Source organism: Puntigrus tetrazona, chromosome 12 (genome assembly GCF_018831695.1).
Source record: "Puntigrus tetrazona isolate hp1 chromosome 12, ASM1883169v1, whole genome shotgun sequence".
NCBI classification, from domain to species: Eukaryota; Metazoa; Chordata; class Actinopteri; order Cypriniformes; family Cyprinidae; genus Puntigrus; species Puntigrus tetrazona.
Window position 1 is genome coordinate 16787868 of NC_056710.1, and position 16870 is coordinate 16804737.

At 37.0% G+C, this 16870-nt stretch overlaps 1 protein-coding gene across 1 annotated transcript in view; it reads right to left on the minus strand.

The window, feature by feature from the left end:
* Positions 1–16870, minus strand: part of sdk2b (sidekick cell adhesion molecule 2b) — a 314896-nt gene that overhangs the window by 102520 nt on the left and 195506 nt on the right. The window contains 13 exon segments of the mRNA XM_043254231.1: positions 303–484; positions 1125–1265; positions 2112–2259; positions 3109–3245; positions 3941–4117; positions 6835–6937; positions 7080–7247; positions 9611–9727; positions 10875–11069; positions 12225–12308; positions 14210–14400; positions 15024–15135; positions 16398–16531. Of these exon segments, the coding sequence (XP_043110166.1) occupies positions 303–484; positions 1125–1265; positions 2112–2259; positions 3109–3245; positions 3941–4117; positions 6835–6937; positions 7080–7247; positions 9611–9727; positions 10875–11069; positions 12225–12308; positions 14210–14400; positions 15024–15135; positions 16398–16531 (1889 nt within the window).

The window sequence follows — 16870 nt, forward strand, 5'->3', positions numbered from 1 at the left end:
GCTCAAGAAACATTTATTATTATTTTATTATTATTACCAATGTTAATGTTAATCAATCTTTGATTAATATATAAAGTTATTGTATAACTTTGAATTAAGTGCACAAGCTGCATAAAGTACATTTTTGTCCTTTTGAAACTGACATTTCATGGAAAGAAGATTAATAGAAGACTGCAGAAATCATTGAAATGCAGAAATTCTATTCTAGAACCTTAACTTTACTGTCATTTTCAGTCAGTCGGTCGGTCGGTCTTTTACAGTTTTACTCATCCCAAACTTTTGAATGGGATCTAAACCCTCACCTCCCTGAAGTGTCCACTCTGTGACTTTATGAGAGTAAACACCCAGTCCAGCTCCGTTGTATGCAGCCACCTCAATTTCATAATTAGTCCAGATGATGAGATCCTCCAGCAGCAGGTTGGTGACATCAGGGTTAGAGATATTTTTATACTGGATATCCACAGGCAGACCGGTCAGACGATACCTGAGGTTAGCAGATGGTCATATTGTCACTGTCAATGACAGACGCAGAGATTTTCTGATCTTAACAAACAGAAAGCTTTGACAGGGCAGGGAATTTCCTCCAGATAACCCTTTCTGAAGGGCTCTGATAAGCATCTCTAAAAATACACCTTCTCATTTACTCTTCATAATCAGATCTGTCTGTTTTTATACATCAGTACCATCTGTATGCAACAGAGGGCGACAGAGAACCAGTCTAGAAATATCACAGCCCTCTGTGTGTTTTCCCTGAGCTGAGGACCATAAGGGGCGACCAAGGTCGGGAACCATTACTTATATTTGCAATATCAAAAACGGCCTTCAGCTCTCCTCAATGATGAACAGGAAAAATATATAAAAAAACGAACAAAAAGTCCATTTCACTGTCATCACTGACAGCAAGGAAAAACCCTCCAGCGCACAAATTCAGAAGAAACCTTGAAATAATACAGTGCAATCAAATTCACCCACAAACCAGCTGTGAGGGAAGAGAATCTAGTCCTGCTGGAAACGAGACATATTGGCATGGCCTTGGAAAAACATTACAAAAGATTAAGAGCGAAACAAGCGTAAGAACAGTTTAAGATACTACAAGACCCCAGACAGGAGTAAACATGTCTCACCGGATGACGTATCCTCTCAGGATGCCATTTTGGTGGCTTTCTGGTGGCGGCTGCCACTGAATCATGATGGACTGGTTGGTGCGGCCGCTGGCAATGACGTTCTGAGGCGGAGCGCTGGGAGGCTCCTCTGGAAGAGATACCCTGCAGGAAAGGAGATAAACACGAGCAGTCATCAACCAATATGGATTTTTTGATGGCCAATGTGGATATATACAACACTATTTAATTTAGATCCACGTTCAAACCGTTAGGTCAGTAGAGAGTAGACGAACAAAGATACTAAACTCCGGTAACAAATTAAAATTCGAATATGAGATGTGAAAAAAAACAAACAAACAGAGGATATCACTATAAGAACGAATGCAGCTTATGTTATACATTACATTTTAATATTAAATAACATCTATTTTTTTTCCTCTTTCAGATTAGTTCATTCTGGAACTATCTCAAACACCAAACAATAAAACTGCTGACTAGCCATTGACTCATACATTTCAGCCAATTTCTCCAATTCATTGTAATGCAAATGGTCCATCTCTGATCTATACTGTCTGAGATGTGATATAGTCATGATATGATCTCTCTCTTTCATATAGACTGGTTTCCTCCCTGTAAATCCTGAGTTGAGATTATCTCAACCAGAGGAGGTTTGTCTCAAACCTCAGGAGAACTAGAGGGATTTGTGTCCGTTTTGATGGGGGCATTTGCTGAATGTCTAATTTAAGTGTCGAAAAGCTTTCTTTACTTGCCGAGGGCTTTGATTACACTGATTCTTGAAAGATACACTGACACGCATAAACACATCCCAGAAAAATACGGCCATATACACGCAGCGTTCAGACAGATAAATCCTCCTATAGACACTGTTCCCGCGAGAGCGCAGGCAATTTTCACATGCTGTGACAGAGTGCTAGAGTTATCTTTATGGTCACACAGGGCACAGCGCTAACACTCGGCAGGCTTCAGGACCCTGCGAGATCTGCTCACCGGTCAGTCTCCTTGCTGAACTGGCCCTTGCCAACGTCGTTGACGGCACACAGGCGGAACTGGTAAGAGCGTGCCGGGATGAGCCCGTTGACCGTTACAGCAGTTGACTCTGGCTCGATGTTGGCCAACAGGACTGTCCAAGGAGCATCTGTGTAGAGCAGATAATGAAGAATACATAATCAGCTAGGTGAAGAACTAAACCAACAGGAAAAAAGAGGTTTTGCATACGACAATCTTCTTAAGGTCCTATGGAGCCACTGAAGAGGCTTTCAAGTTCTATGTACCAGTACATCAATATGATGATATTAAAAATCACCAATTACTTTTTAATGTTAGTCTGTTTGCTGAACCCTTTAATAAATAATTATACATAAATAGTAAACAAAATAGCATGGTTGTTGTTATTAGTATTATTATTAATAATAGAAACAAGTTAAGTTTGTTTTAATTTAATGACAATAATTATTATAATTATTATTATAAATACATTTGCATTCATATTACATTATTATTATTATATTATTATTATTAAGTTAATAATAATAATAATAATAATAATAATAATATAATACTAATACTACTACTACTACTACTACTACTACTACTACTAATAATAATAATATTATTATTATTATAATTATTATAAATATTTTCCATTCATATTACCAACATTCATAATAATAGCAATAAACCTTAGTCATAAACAAATTATTCTATTCATATAATAATAATAATAATAAAACCCCCTTGTATTATTGTATTATTTTGCTATTGTTGCTGTCATAAATGATTCACTTCGTAGTATCATAACAACATCATCAACAACAACAACAAAATTAATAATAATGATAATAATAATAATATTCAAAATAACTGAATCTACTTCATATTATTATGTCTTTCAGAACACCATCACTGAAATTCTCAACAAGGTAACTGCATCAATGTCACACAACCTGCCCAAGATTAATGGTCCACACATGAGGTCTTTACTCACTGTTTTCAGACACTTCCAGAATGTAGCGGATGAGAGGGCTGTTCCCATCAAAAGGTTTGGCCCATGTCAGGTTTATAGCTCTCTTCTCAGTGATGCTTAACACTGCGCTGGGGTTCTCGGGGGCATGAGGCAACTGCCTGTGAGTAATATGTAAAAAGGAAAATTGTGAGAGAGTCTTGACTTTTCAGGGATATTTAATGTGCACTTCATAAATCATTATATCTAATGTCTGAATAAAACAAGTACATTAATGGGCTACTAGAACCATCCATGTTAAATACTATAGTTATAGTTGTCAAGTTTTAACAACATTACTGAATTTAATAAGAATCATTGGTAATGTTAAATGCAACATATACATTAAGTACAGCATACCACTTTGTCGTTATGCCTTCTTTATATTAGAAATGAAGAAAAGAAGAGTTTGGGAATGTTAGATAGTGGAGAAATGTGCAAATTAATGAAGTCTACAATTCCTATAAGATTACTTCATTGATCGATAAGAGATGTGAATATTACACAAAAAAAGAGACAAGGTGAATCAAAATATGTTTGATAGATAAGAAGAGAACGATTAAGATGGACATAAATAAAAAAAATGAGGGCAGACAATAACTGCTGTGCTATTAAATAAAAAAAAATGGAGGCAACGAGACAGAAAAAGAGGCTGAATGAGTGCAGGTGATAAACAGGGATATTGAAAAACTGAATGAGCTACGATTCAGAGAGCAGGGAGAGAACAAATCAAAAAGAAATGATCAGAAGAGATGAAGGACTGTGTGGCTAGGGAACAGAGAATAGAGGATGATGGGAGTGCGTTTTCATCTCTGACCTCACGCGTAAGTGCGCACTGCGGGAATCATTGCCGCCCACCGATGTCACTCTGCAGGTGTATGTGCCGATGTCACCTGACCAGGTCTGAGAGATGTGAAGCGTCCCGTTGACATCCAGCCGCAGTCGAGGCAGAGACTGAGGGATGATCACCTGACCCTCCTTCTCCCAAACAAACCTGAATACAAACACAAACTTCAACATCAACTCCATCTTTTATAAAATCATTCATTCGTTTATTACAGATTACAGATAACATCAAATGCAATACAATTCACTTCCTAATGTGACACATTCCGGAGTCAAACAGAACAATAAGCAGAAAAATTACACAGCGGTACTTGGATTGGATCCATCTGGGTTTGTTTTCATTGAATTTTAGGTTATAATTTAGGTTACCCTTCACTACTTCAATCCTCTAAGTCAACAGTGTCATTTTTACTTGAACATATATTTGAAACATGTAAACAACATATAGAAGACACTATAAACCCCCTAGCAACCATCTAGCAAAGACCAACCAAAACACTCGTGAAATCATAGTAACGATCTAGAACACTCTAGCATTCACCAAGTTAAGATCGTAGAAACCACACAGAACATTCTAGCATCCGCCTAGCAATGGCCTAGCAACCAAATAAATTAACATCTGTATAATAACAGCATAGCAGCCACCTACAATATTCCAGCATTCACCTAGTAACACCCTAGCGACCCCCCGACTGATAACATCCATCTAGTAAAACCCCTGCAGCCTCTGAAAACACTCAGTGATTCACCCAGTAACACCTTAGCATCCACCCAGAACATTATAGCCACCTAGTAACACCTTAGCATCAACATAACAACCACCAACAACATTCTATCCTCTGTCAAGAAACACCCTAGCAACCACCTACAACATTATAGCATTCACCTAGCAAACACCCTAGCCACCTGATACACTAATGTCCACCTTGTAACATCATAGCATCCACCTAGAATGTTCTACAATCTACCTAGTAACACCATGGCCTAGACTGTTCTAGCATCCATCTAAAAAAATAACACATTTTGTAAAGGATAACATTTGATAGTTTAACTGTATTAACAATGATTTATTGTTTCATTTCATTGTAGTTCAAAGTAGTTCCGTTGTTCCGCTATTCTCACAGACATAGTTACCATATGACACCTGTGTGTATCAAGCAGTTTATTTAACAGAGCACTTCCACATATTACATTCATCACAAATACACTGTACAGAGTTCAGAGAACACCCAAGGTCATCAGAAGCTTCTAACAGACGTGTCCAATCTCTACATAATCGATAAGACTCTCACACACACGCGGGAAACAGATACGCATTCACAAACACTTGTGATTAATTGCATCATGGCCTGGCTTGTTGGAAATCCTTTTACTGCTGCTATCAATTACTGCTTCCATCCAACACAATTACCCTTCTTTCTCATCCCTCATTCTTTACGAAATAAGCGAAAAGCCTCCATGGGTGTTCGGGAGGAGGTTAAGGAGGACAGAAAGACAAGGAGAGCCTGACCGAATCACTGAAAAAAAAAACACTCTTAAAAGCAGTCACTAAGTGAAGTTCGGGTTCTCATTGAGAGGAACTCTGGAAGTTTGCAGGTTTTTAATGAGAGTCTGAATCTTGCCTTCAAATCACTCCTCGATGTCGGGCTGCTGTAATGGAGGACGGTTACAGCTGTAGACTTCCAATTGAGCGCACTGGGATTGCAGGCAGATTCAAAGTATTCTGGGGAACTATAGGGGGGTTGTAAATGTTGAGATAATGTAATGGCTCATGATTTCACGCTGGTGCAGCATCATTAACTCCAGCCGATTTTATCTATCAGGATTTGAATGCCGTGAAACATGGCAAGCTATGATATTGCCAAGGCATGCATCACTAGTGCTCAAACTCAGGGTTAAGCATTTTAACAACCATTGCATTCCATTCCAAGTAGGATGTGAGATATTCCTACTGGTACTTCATTGCCAATGCTGTTTAAAAACATATAAGCAAACTAAATGGCCTTGTTTGCAAACATTCAGTTGTCAATATGGATATATTCCTTGACCCCTGTACCGTGGCTGAGGGTAAAGATAGAAAAGAGAATTGTGGCTTCCATCTCAGTCACCGGAGCTCTCTATTCCACCCTGGGCTCTTGGATCCTCAGAAAACCTTCTGGCTCGTGGGCTCTCCATCTCCGTCTTGGGCTCCAGTGGTTGGCACCCTGGAGTCGGCAGCCGTTCCTCCTCTTCCTCCATCCGTTAGCTCCACAATGGGCCGTCATGGGTCATGCTGAACTCCTTCTGCTCCGGGTCCCTTCTGTGTCTTCCCTGGCTCCTCCCTCCATAATCACCACTGTGGACTGTGTCAGCCCACTTCCTGGTGTCTATCCTCCTCTCTAGCTCCACATTTGAAGGGGGAGTAATGTCACTGTGCCCACAATCAATGGCATGATTGATGCATTACTATGTAGAATTCATCAAGTAGTGTGCTAGGAATGAACCAGAACCACAACCAAAACACCCTACCCAACCACATATTAATGAATTGATTACTATGTAAATATGATAAATCTAAAGTTGGAAGTCTGATTTATCATTTTAAACTTATTGTTTGTAGAATTTGTAGTATTTGGCGACTAAATATTACAGACACCTCAGGACTGTAAAGCAATGCACTAAAATCCCTAAACAACTCAATATCAATGCCCTCCATTACATTCTAAACATGAAATATTGAAAATAAATAAATAAATAAATTAAACATCCAGCTAGATATTATTTTTATCCACCCACACGGTGACATTAGCATAAAAGTAGTTGAAAAAATGCTAAACGTTTTGTGTTTGCAGCAATTATTTGCAGTCAAGCGTATGTGGGCCTCACCTGACTGAGACGCTGGGGTCATGTGTCACACCGCAGGTCATGGTGGCTTTTGTTCCTTTGATGACGCTCTGATCCTGAGGAGGATTAGTGATGCGCGTACGTGCTGTTTGATAAAACAAAGGAAATGCACATCAGTATATGCACAGGTGTACGACACAAAGATGCAAACACACTTAAACATGGACATCCTAAACTACAAAGACAGTCTGTGATCTATACACTTCAAAACACACACACACACTCACCCCAGACCACGAGGTCGGCCGAGGCCTCGTCTATGCCTCGGGAGTTGCTGGCCATGCAGGTGTAGGTGCCGGCGTCTGATATGTGGGAGGGGCTTATAAGCAAACTTCCTGACTCCAGGAGAGTGAACCGCGGAAGCTGAACCGAACCGCTTGCCAGAACTCGTTCTCCTGTAGAGAACACAATCATTTTTGTTGTAACTTGCAATTGATTGCATCAAAAATACAAATATTTCTTTGCATATTTTACTGTGGATATTTATTATTTATATACAAATACAAACACATGCATGCCTATATTTTACTAAATATATTTAGATATAACATCATTATTATATTATGTTACATTATTATAATTACAGTTAATTGCATCCAAAATTTGTTCACATAATGTATATTTATTATGTATACATAAACACACACATACATCATATGTTTTTAAAATATTTCCATGTATATATTTATATTCTTAACTGATATTATATATAAATATTTTAAATATATAAATTTAACATAATAATAATTAACTTATATACATGAATGTGTGTGTATTTACTGAATATCTATTTAATAGATATTTAAACAGTACACACACATAAATTATATAAAGAAGAAAAAATATTTTGGATGCCAATAATTATATATATATATATATTAATAGTTTGACAGCACTAAATAATATCTTTAATGACATCTTTATTAAACTATCAAGATTAAGTTCACAAGATCTGCATTCACAATAGCATAAAAGAAAAAAGAACTGAAAGAACACAGCATCTCTTTTCTATAGGATTATTTTATTGTTAAAAGGAAATAAAAATTCTGTCAATACTGCGAGAAGGATACTGAGTGAAGGTTTCAAGCTTCAGAAAGGACACAAAGGCAGTATGAAAGTATAATAAATGTGGTCAATATGACTCATGTGCCATATTCCGAATCTTCTGAAGTCTGCTATAGTTTTGTGTGAGTAACTGCCTGGAATTTTGTGTTACGAACTACACGTTCACTTCCAGTAAGCTGCAACTGATTCATTGAAAAGCTTTGACTGAAATTAATGATTTGTTGACTAATCAGACATTGCTATACCAAAAGAGATAGGTTGAGTTTTCAATGGAAAAAATGACATGAAAAAAGGAGTTTATGTTTCACATAACGCCGTTGTACGGTATCAGAGCACTTAGAATAAACAGTAAGGAGTCACATGGACTACTTTTTGTGCCACTTTTGGATACTTTTTGAAGCTTGACAACTTCAGTTCCCATTCGTAACTGCGTGGACGAGAGGGATCAAGACAATTCCTTTAAGAAACGTCATATGGGTTCGGAACAACAGACGTGTGAGTAAACAATGACAGAACTTTCATTTTTGGGTGAACTAATCCTTTAAAGCCACGAGCTTGCTTGTTTACTGTCCTTCTGCTCCAGCATGAAATGTAAAGCATGGTGCTGGGGACGGACATTCTGCTCTAATTTGTCGGTCCTCTATACAATTATTTCCTTACAAAATCGCAATTTTGTGGCAAACGATATCTCATATTTCAGATAGTTATGGTTAAATATGTATTTGAAGCTTCTACAACGACTTTATTAAAACCTGAAAGGGAAAACAGCAGATGTAGCCAGGCTATTCAAGAAAGCTGATAACATTTTAGTCATTGTCCGTTGTGTGATGCACAATAACACCATTTACTGTGGTTAAATAACAGTAACTTAGTGGGTTATTTATTTATTTTAATATATACCTTTGGCTAAATGTTTAAAATAATTAACATTTACGTTTTTGTCTTATGTTCGAAGATACAGTGCAGCACGAATATTATGAAATATCATATTTTTTTAATTTAATACATAAAAATATATTTATGCAATCGCAAAGCTGTATTCTCACCAGTAATTACGTGATCCTAATATATTGATTTGATGCTTATTATTATTATCAATAGTATGAAACTTCTACTTTCATTCAGCAAGGAAGCATTCAATTGATAAAAAACTGACAGTTAGATGCCAGATATAATTTTACAAAAGATTTCTGTTTCAAATAAATGCTTCATTAATCCTTCAAAAAAACAAACAAACACTAATTATAAGAACCATTATTAATAAATGAGCACCAAATGTAATTGTTAATAAATCAGAATACTGGAATTTTCATCATAGCAATGGATTTGACATTATATTAAATCAGTTCAAATTGTTATAGTATTTCACAATATTACTGTTTTCACTGTATTTTTAATCAAATAAATGTCGCTTTTTGTGAAAGTCTCAAACTCCATTGCACATACATAGAGAATGTTTTAATGTAGATTAGAATAATTGTAGCCTATGTTCGAATCATTTTTCCTTTTGAAATCTGAACAGTATAATACATCAATGTGACACTGCAATAGAGTGTCAGAAAATAACCAGCCAGAGCAGGTAAAACAGAGCAGAACAGAGAGGCGCAGAGGAGAAGTGCAGCCTGGGAGCTGACACTTTGTAGTTGTTCTTCTGAAATGTGTGAGCGGGGACAATGAAGGATGTGTTCTTCACCTTTCTGCCAGGTGATGGCAGGACGGGGCGCTCCAGAGGTCTCACAGTGCAGGATAACTGACATGCCGTCAATCACAGTGCTGTCGGAAGGCCCTGCCGTGATGTTCGGCGCTATGCCTGTGAGAGAAACACAGCAACTGCATGAGAAACAGAGACGTACGATGGCACAAGCAAGTTCAAAAGCCTCCTCGCATTCGCAAGCACTGGGAAATCACACGAAACCCGATTCACGCCGATCAAAGCTTGGCTTAGAATCCAAACAAGTAAAGAAAACAACAGAATGAAAGCAGGTATGGAACAAAAAGTTGAACAACAGAAGAAGAAGAAAAATTCACTGGGAAATGTAGACAAGCAAGTTAAATTGGGATTTTGGAAGTGGGCGAGCAAACAGTTCCTCACAACTTCCAGATAGATTGATAATATACTTAAAGGAATAGCTCGCCTTAAAATTGACACATATTACTAATCAAAAATTAAGTTTTGATATATATTTATATAGCAGGAAATTTACTAAATATATTCATCGAACATGCTATTCACTTAACACCCTAATCATTTTTAAAATTAAAAATGTATAATTTTGACTTACAGTGTATCGCAGGCTATTGCTATAAATATACCTTTGCTATTTGTGACTGGTTATGTGGTTTAGGGTCACATATTTTATTGTCCAGTGTTCTTTTACACCTCATTGACTTCCAATGTTTGGACAAAGTCAGTTCCCAAAAATATCACCTTTTGCGTTCCGCAGAAGAAAGTAAGTCATACAGGTTTGGAAACGATATGACAAGATTTTCATTTTGGATAAACTACCCCTTTAACTTCAGTATTGTTTGTATCCAGTATCTTTGTTCATTGTAAGCAGAAGTAAATAGCGGCTAGCTCTGGTGTTTAGTGTTTTAGAGAGCTCTATGCGTCTCTGAGCGCCAAGATAAGCTCAGTCAGTCCTCTATAAAAGACCTCTTTATCTCTCCCTGTCTCTCTGTTGCTGTCTCTCCTCCTCACAACTCTTCCTCACAACAGGGTATTAATCACAGCTTTAGCGTGCCCACAAAAAGCACATCAGCAACACGAGAGAGAACGAAGACGGGAAGAAAGAAAGACAGAAAGGCATTGTCGGCATGGCATGCAGAGGCTTTCTTAATGCCAGGGAAAGAGAGAGATGGAGAGAGAGGCAGAGGAAATAAACGTGCACATGTATTTGTGCATTAGTGTATGAGAGGAAAGGTGTATTCCGGAGAGCGGGACAGGCGGATGAACTCACTCGTAACGGCGAGGTAGGTGTTGGTCTGCACCTCTCCGGCCTTGCTGCGGGCGAAGCACTGGAACATTCCGGTGTCGTCGGGCAGAAGGCCGTTGACCTGGAGACTACCTCCTGCCAGCACTCTGTAGCGCGGGGTCTTCACTGGGCTTATGGGTACTGCGTCCTTGTACCACACGATATCAGGTTGAGGCACACCTGAGGTGAATATATGTAAAGGTGACAAATAAAAGAAAGAAAAAAAGAATAATATGATATACAAATAATAAGATTTAAACAATAACAATATTACGGATATTAAACATAATTAATATCACAATAATATATGTTTAAATATATATGACTTATACTTCTGGACTTTCATTTGCTTGCTGTTGCAATTCTCCATTGCACATATTGGTTTCACCTGCATTCAGTTACACACTTACCTGATTACACAACGGCATCCAGTCAAACACACGCTACAAAAGCCTTGGACTTTCTCTCACTCTATTGTCTAGCACACGTCACTCTCCTAGTGACAGCTGACTCTACGAAGCCATTCCATGTTTAAATCTCCAGTATTGTTCTGCTTTACAGAGCCAATTTGTAGTTGTCATACCTCTTTGTCAGTTCCGTTTTTTAATAGTTTAGCTATTATCTCGTCTTGCATGTTTTCCCATTGTTAGACTTTTGAATGTATATTTTGAATGAACCCTTTGCCTACTCTTTTCGACTCTGTTTGCACCTCGTTTGGGCTAATGATCATTCCCCTGGATTATCACGCTGTCTCGCTCCATTGAATTACGTTTGCCAGTGGACTGAACATCGCCTGTTTTTCAGACTGCTCTCTGGTTTTCTCCTATATACCTGCCATTTTTTGACCCTTCCTGTTTTTTGACCATGTCTCTGAATAAAAGTTTGCCCTTGGATCCGCACACCTCTTGTCTCTAAATGCATTGATTTAAATTTTCTTTTAATTTAAATATGTGTGTGTGTAACCCATTAATAGTCGTAAATTGATGAACGTATGAATGGCGAATATAATATAATGTAATTGGGTGTAACACAACAAAGTATCAAGTGATACATCACATCTTTTCCATCTTAATCTGAGATTTCCCTAACTATCTACAAATGATACTTCTATATTAGGTAGCTCTGAACACAGCAAAACCGCTTTTGTTTAAGAATCCTGTTCCATATTGTTGCATATTCAACATCTGATTGGCTGTATATTAAACATCCGATTGGCTGAACTGTTCTAATTATATGTGGGCACTTTGTACAGCACGCTGCTGTCAGTAAGCACAAAAAAAAAATGCTTGATGCTTGAAAAACCTCATTAGGATGATATGTCAGGAGGTGACTCACCTCTGGCCTGGCAGGGAATGTCCACTACTTTTTCCATCTCAGCTGTGATGTGTTTTTCTGGTTCCTTCACAAACTGAGGCGGCTCTGCAAGAAAAGAAAGAGCAAGGGAGAGAGAGAGGGTTGTGACCTCCACATGTGCACTTGAGAGAAAAACACCACAGACAAACAACACAGGAAGAAAGATTGAACTTTTTTTTTTTTTTTTTTTTTTTTTTCAAATAAATAGGACTGTTGTTGGATTTTTGAAAACATCCTGTTCAGGCTTTTTGATTTTACTCTGACAACAAAACATTTCCATAGAGACGTAAATAGAAAAATGGCCCTAAAGGAGACATTCACTGTAAATAGTGACTAATTTAAAATTCCTAGCTGGCTTACTAAATCTTTTGGGTAACACTTTATTTTATGCTTACACCTTATTATCCTCACCTCGCCTAGTTCCTTATTATCATGCATATTACTAGAATATTAGCCATTTATTAGTGCTAACTGAGCCCATATATATATATATATATATATATATATATATATATATATATATATATATATATATATATATATATATATATATATATATATGCATATACATATATACTTATTCTGTATGACCTTATCCTACCCTATACCAAAACTACCTTATTAACTATTAATAAGCAGCAAATTAAAAAGGTATTAAGGGAAAAGTCGTAGTTAACAAGTGTTACCGTCTTTGAATGCATTTTTAAATACACAGAACACAGGAATGATAAACATCTGTGCTTTGTTGGAGCTACAGGCACAACGTACGACTAAAATAGTTTAGCTTTGCTGCAAAGCCTTCTTTAAAGTGCTTTCTGTTCAGTTGGCTTCTTTTCTTCTGCACATGCTCATTAGCTTCAACATGCACACTGTTGCTCAGTGAATATAGATTTTTGTGCTGAATTGAAGAGGTTGACTCAGCAGCACAGTGATTATAATGAGTAGAATATTAGTCTGAACATGATTTATTATTATTATAACTTTTTTTTTTTTTTTTTTTTTTTACAGTGGAACACTGTATATCAGCACTTATTTAATTATTCAATCTCCTGCCATGATGAATGTACTACATTGGTATGGTAAGGCAAGAGAATCAAAACAGGGGGGGTTTCAATTATGCTCTGAAAGGTACAGGCGTGTAAAGTTACTGTAATGAATTTTGCGGGGACCTACATGCTATAGAAATATAAAATATGGCACCTAAAGAGTTAGTTAATTAGCCTGTCTTTAACTCACCTCTGAAGCATCCTAGGTGTATGTAACTTTCTTTTTTCAGACAAATCCAATCTGAGTTATATTAAAAACCGTACAGGTCCCTCCAAGCCTTTCCACTGGGATAAGCGGGTGTTTGTTATATACAGGTCGAAACATGTGAAATAAGGTGTGAGTATTTGTAATAAAATGTCCCTTACATGGCTCCAGGGGCAGAATAAAGGCCCCCTTTAGCAAATCCATGCATTTTTGTAAGTTAAATATCCATATTTGTCCACAAAACAAACACTTTTTTCTCACTTCCACCGACTTTGACGTATTGCATTGCATGATTAGTGACAAGCGCAGAGAGAGAACAAAACCAAATTCCAGTCACAAATTAGAAGCACAAACCGAGGATTTGTAGAGAAAAATGCCCGAGGCCTGGTTTTATTTTGCTAAAGTAAGGAAACATTTCCTTTGCTCCTGCATTTCCCAGAGGAGAGTGACATTTGAATATGGATGCGCTTCTTTTATTTAATGTCTTCCAAAGTGTACACAGCAAACACTTGTTTATCCCCACTGAAAGGTCTGGAGGGGCCAGAACAAAAACCTCAGATTGGATTCGTCTGAAAGAAGAAAGTCACATACACGTAGGATGCTTCAAAGGTGAGTCAAACACAGGCTGATTTAAATTTTCGGGTGAACTAAGCTTTTAACATGTTCTTCATGGATTTCTTATGATTTATGGATTTATTAATTGAACTGTTTGTTACCGAGCACATGCAGGTATGCTCCAGCGCTGACAGAGGGAACACTGCTGCTTCGGAGAACCGCTTCACACTCGTAGAAACCAGAATCACTGACCGCTGGACTCAACACTGTCAGTCTACGGTTAAAATCACTCAGTCCACTCTTCAACGGAATGCCGTCCTTTTTCCAACTGATGCTCAGCTTTATAAGCGGCCTGACATAGGAAAAAGTTTACGGTTATTGTTATTATTGACAATTCCACTCATGCCATGACTAATTAAAAATGGGCATACACACAAGGATAGCATAGAAAACACTAGTAACACTAGGCAATTCTATCTGGCTAAAACATAATAAACTTTCAAAAATTGTTTAAATTGGAATTTATGTATTTGAATATATTATTGAAAAATAGTATGTGTAGTAGTAATCAATAAAATATATATTTTTTTGTAAAAATAATAATACTAATTAAAAAAAAAAAAATAAAATAAAAAATGCCTTTTACCACAGACCTTCACTGTAATTTAAAAGGGTTTATTTCTTCTTATTATTTTTAATTATTTAAATAATAAAGGACATCATTTTTTTATTCATGGTATTTCATTTCTTTCATTTCATACCTAGAACCCATACCCTTCATAAAAAGCAAAAAACACACAAATATTGTAAGCTTCAATGGCGTCTGTACGTCGCATGATATACAGTAATTGCAGAAAAGTGGTGAGAAAAAGAATAAAAAGTGAGTGACTTCAGTGACAGACTTGGCCTCGTAATCACCACAATTAAAGTCATTTTCCTTTCATTCAAACTGTGAAGCAATCAGAGGTTGGTCACCTAGCATTAGCCACACACTCCATGGTGACCTCAGAGGTGCCGGAGATGACGCTGGTGTTCCTCGGCGGGATGACAATGGTGGGAGCGATGGGGTCTGCAGGACCACCAACATCTACAGCGGAGGAGAAATGTGAAAATGAGAAAACGGTGAGAGCCTGAACAAGCGCGTTATGACACACAAGTAAAGGACAATATCAAGTGAGTGTTTTTAATAGAACTATGATCTGTCATCTTCAGGTGAGAGTGTGTCCAGATGTAAGAAGTGCCAGTCGATGTACTGTACGTGTTACAGCAAGTGTGACAGGATTGTGTTTGGAAGAGGAACTTATATCTCTGCTCTCATGGCAGCTCTTTGTGTGTGTGTGTGTGTGTGTGTGTCTGTGTGTGTCTGTGTGTGTGTGTGTGCGGAGCTCTGTCAGAGACAGCCTCTGTAAAGCACTGATATTCAGCTACAGCTTCTGGGAAGGACTGTCCTTTACACACACACCTCCCACGATCTCTAATCTTCTCGGTGTCTCTGCTCCATTCTTTAGTTCCTCCTGTATTAGACTTAAAAATATCATATCCTGGTTTGCTGGGAGAATCTGATATACAGAAACTCTTACAAAGTACAATCCATAACTGTCAATATTCCTGCAGTGGAAGCTGTGAGTGCGAAACAAAGCCCTGTCACAGACAGAAGACAAATATGTATCTGTCTATAGCCTGTTGTTAACAGGTTTATATGTTCATATAAACCAGCATTGTCTAAAATAGAAGACATACAAGATTCAAAACTTTGCTACATTTACTACCATTCTTTTGCATATGAATAAGTGAACTTGGAAACTAAGTGTCAAGTTCAGACTTTAGTATTAAAATAATAAATAAACATTTATGGAAATTAATATTGGTTTAATATTAATCAAATTAGTAATGTTTTTTTTTTTTTTACGTATAATCTATTCACTAAATAATTTCAGTTAAATTAATCTTTTGACATATAGAACCTTAACCTGAAATATGGATAAGATTGTAAATAAGAATGTTTTATATATATATATATATATATATATATATATATATATATATATATATATATATATATATATATATATATATATATATATATATATATATATATAATATAAAATTAAGGTCCTGCTAAAATCTAAAATTATTATTGTTTTATAAGATTATGTTCTAAACAAATTTTTAAAGATACAGTTTTTAACAAATCAATATTTTCACATTCAATATTGGCAATAACCTGAAGTTTACAGGTCATAATTTTCCCTAGTTTTAAAACTGTAGTTTGCATCTCTAATACAATCATTTATAAATTACCCCACAGGAGGAAGTCCAAGCGTAACTTCTAAATCTCCACAGACTTACTTTCCACTGACAGTGTTATAGGCTGGCCTGTCTTGTTTTCGCCGTTCTTGTCATTTACGGCTTGTACGTAGTATCTTCCAGCATCCGGGGCCACAGTGGACAGAATGACCAGCGTATTGTCCAGAGTAATGGCTCTGTGAGAAAACAACAAGCAGAGCCATGGTCAAAAATCTCCAGCCATCAGACATCACACTCAAGCACTGATTTATAACGCTGCATCGGTAATATCACCACAAACTGCTCACCAAATGTTCGGTGCTGTGCTTAAAAGCTGATTTTTACATGAAATATTCCCCACGGATGTTTCGGAGCCACTGTGGAGTACTAATTCACTGAAATCCCATTATGTATATTTATATACACAAAGAGAAATGGCTTTAAAAACATGACAGAATTCAGAATGTTTCTTTTTAGTAGTTTCTTTCCTCAATCATTGACATAACGACTTATTCAGACATAATGAACAAAGAAAC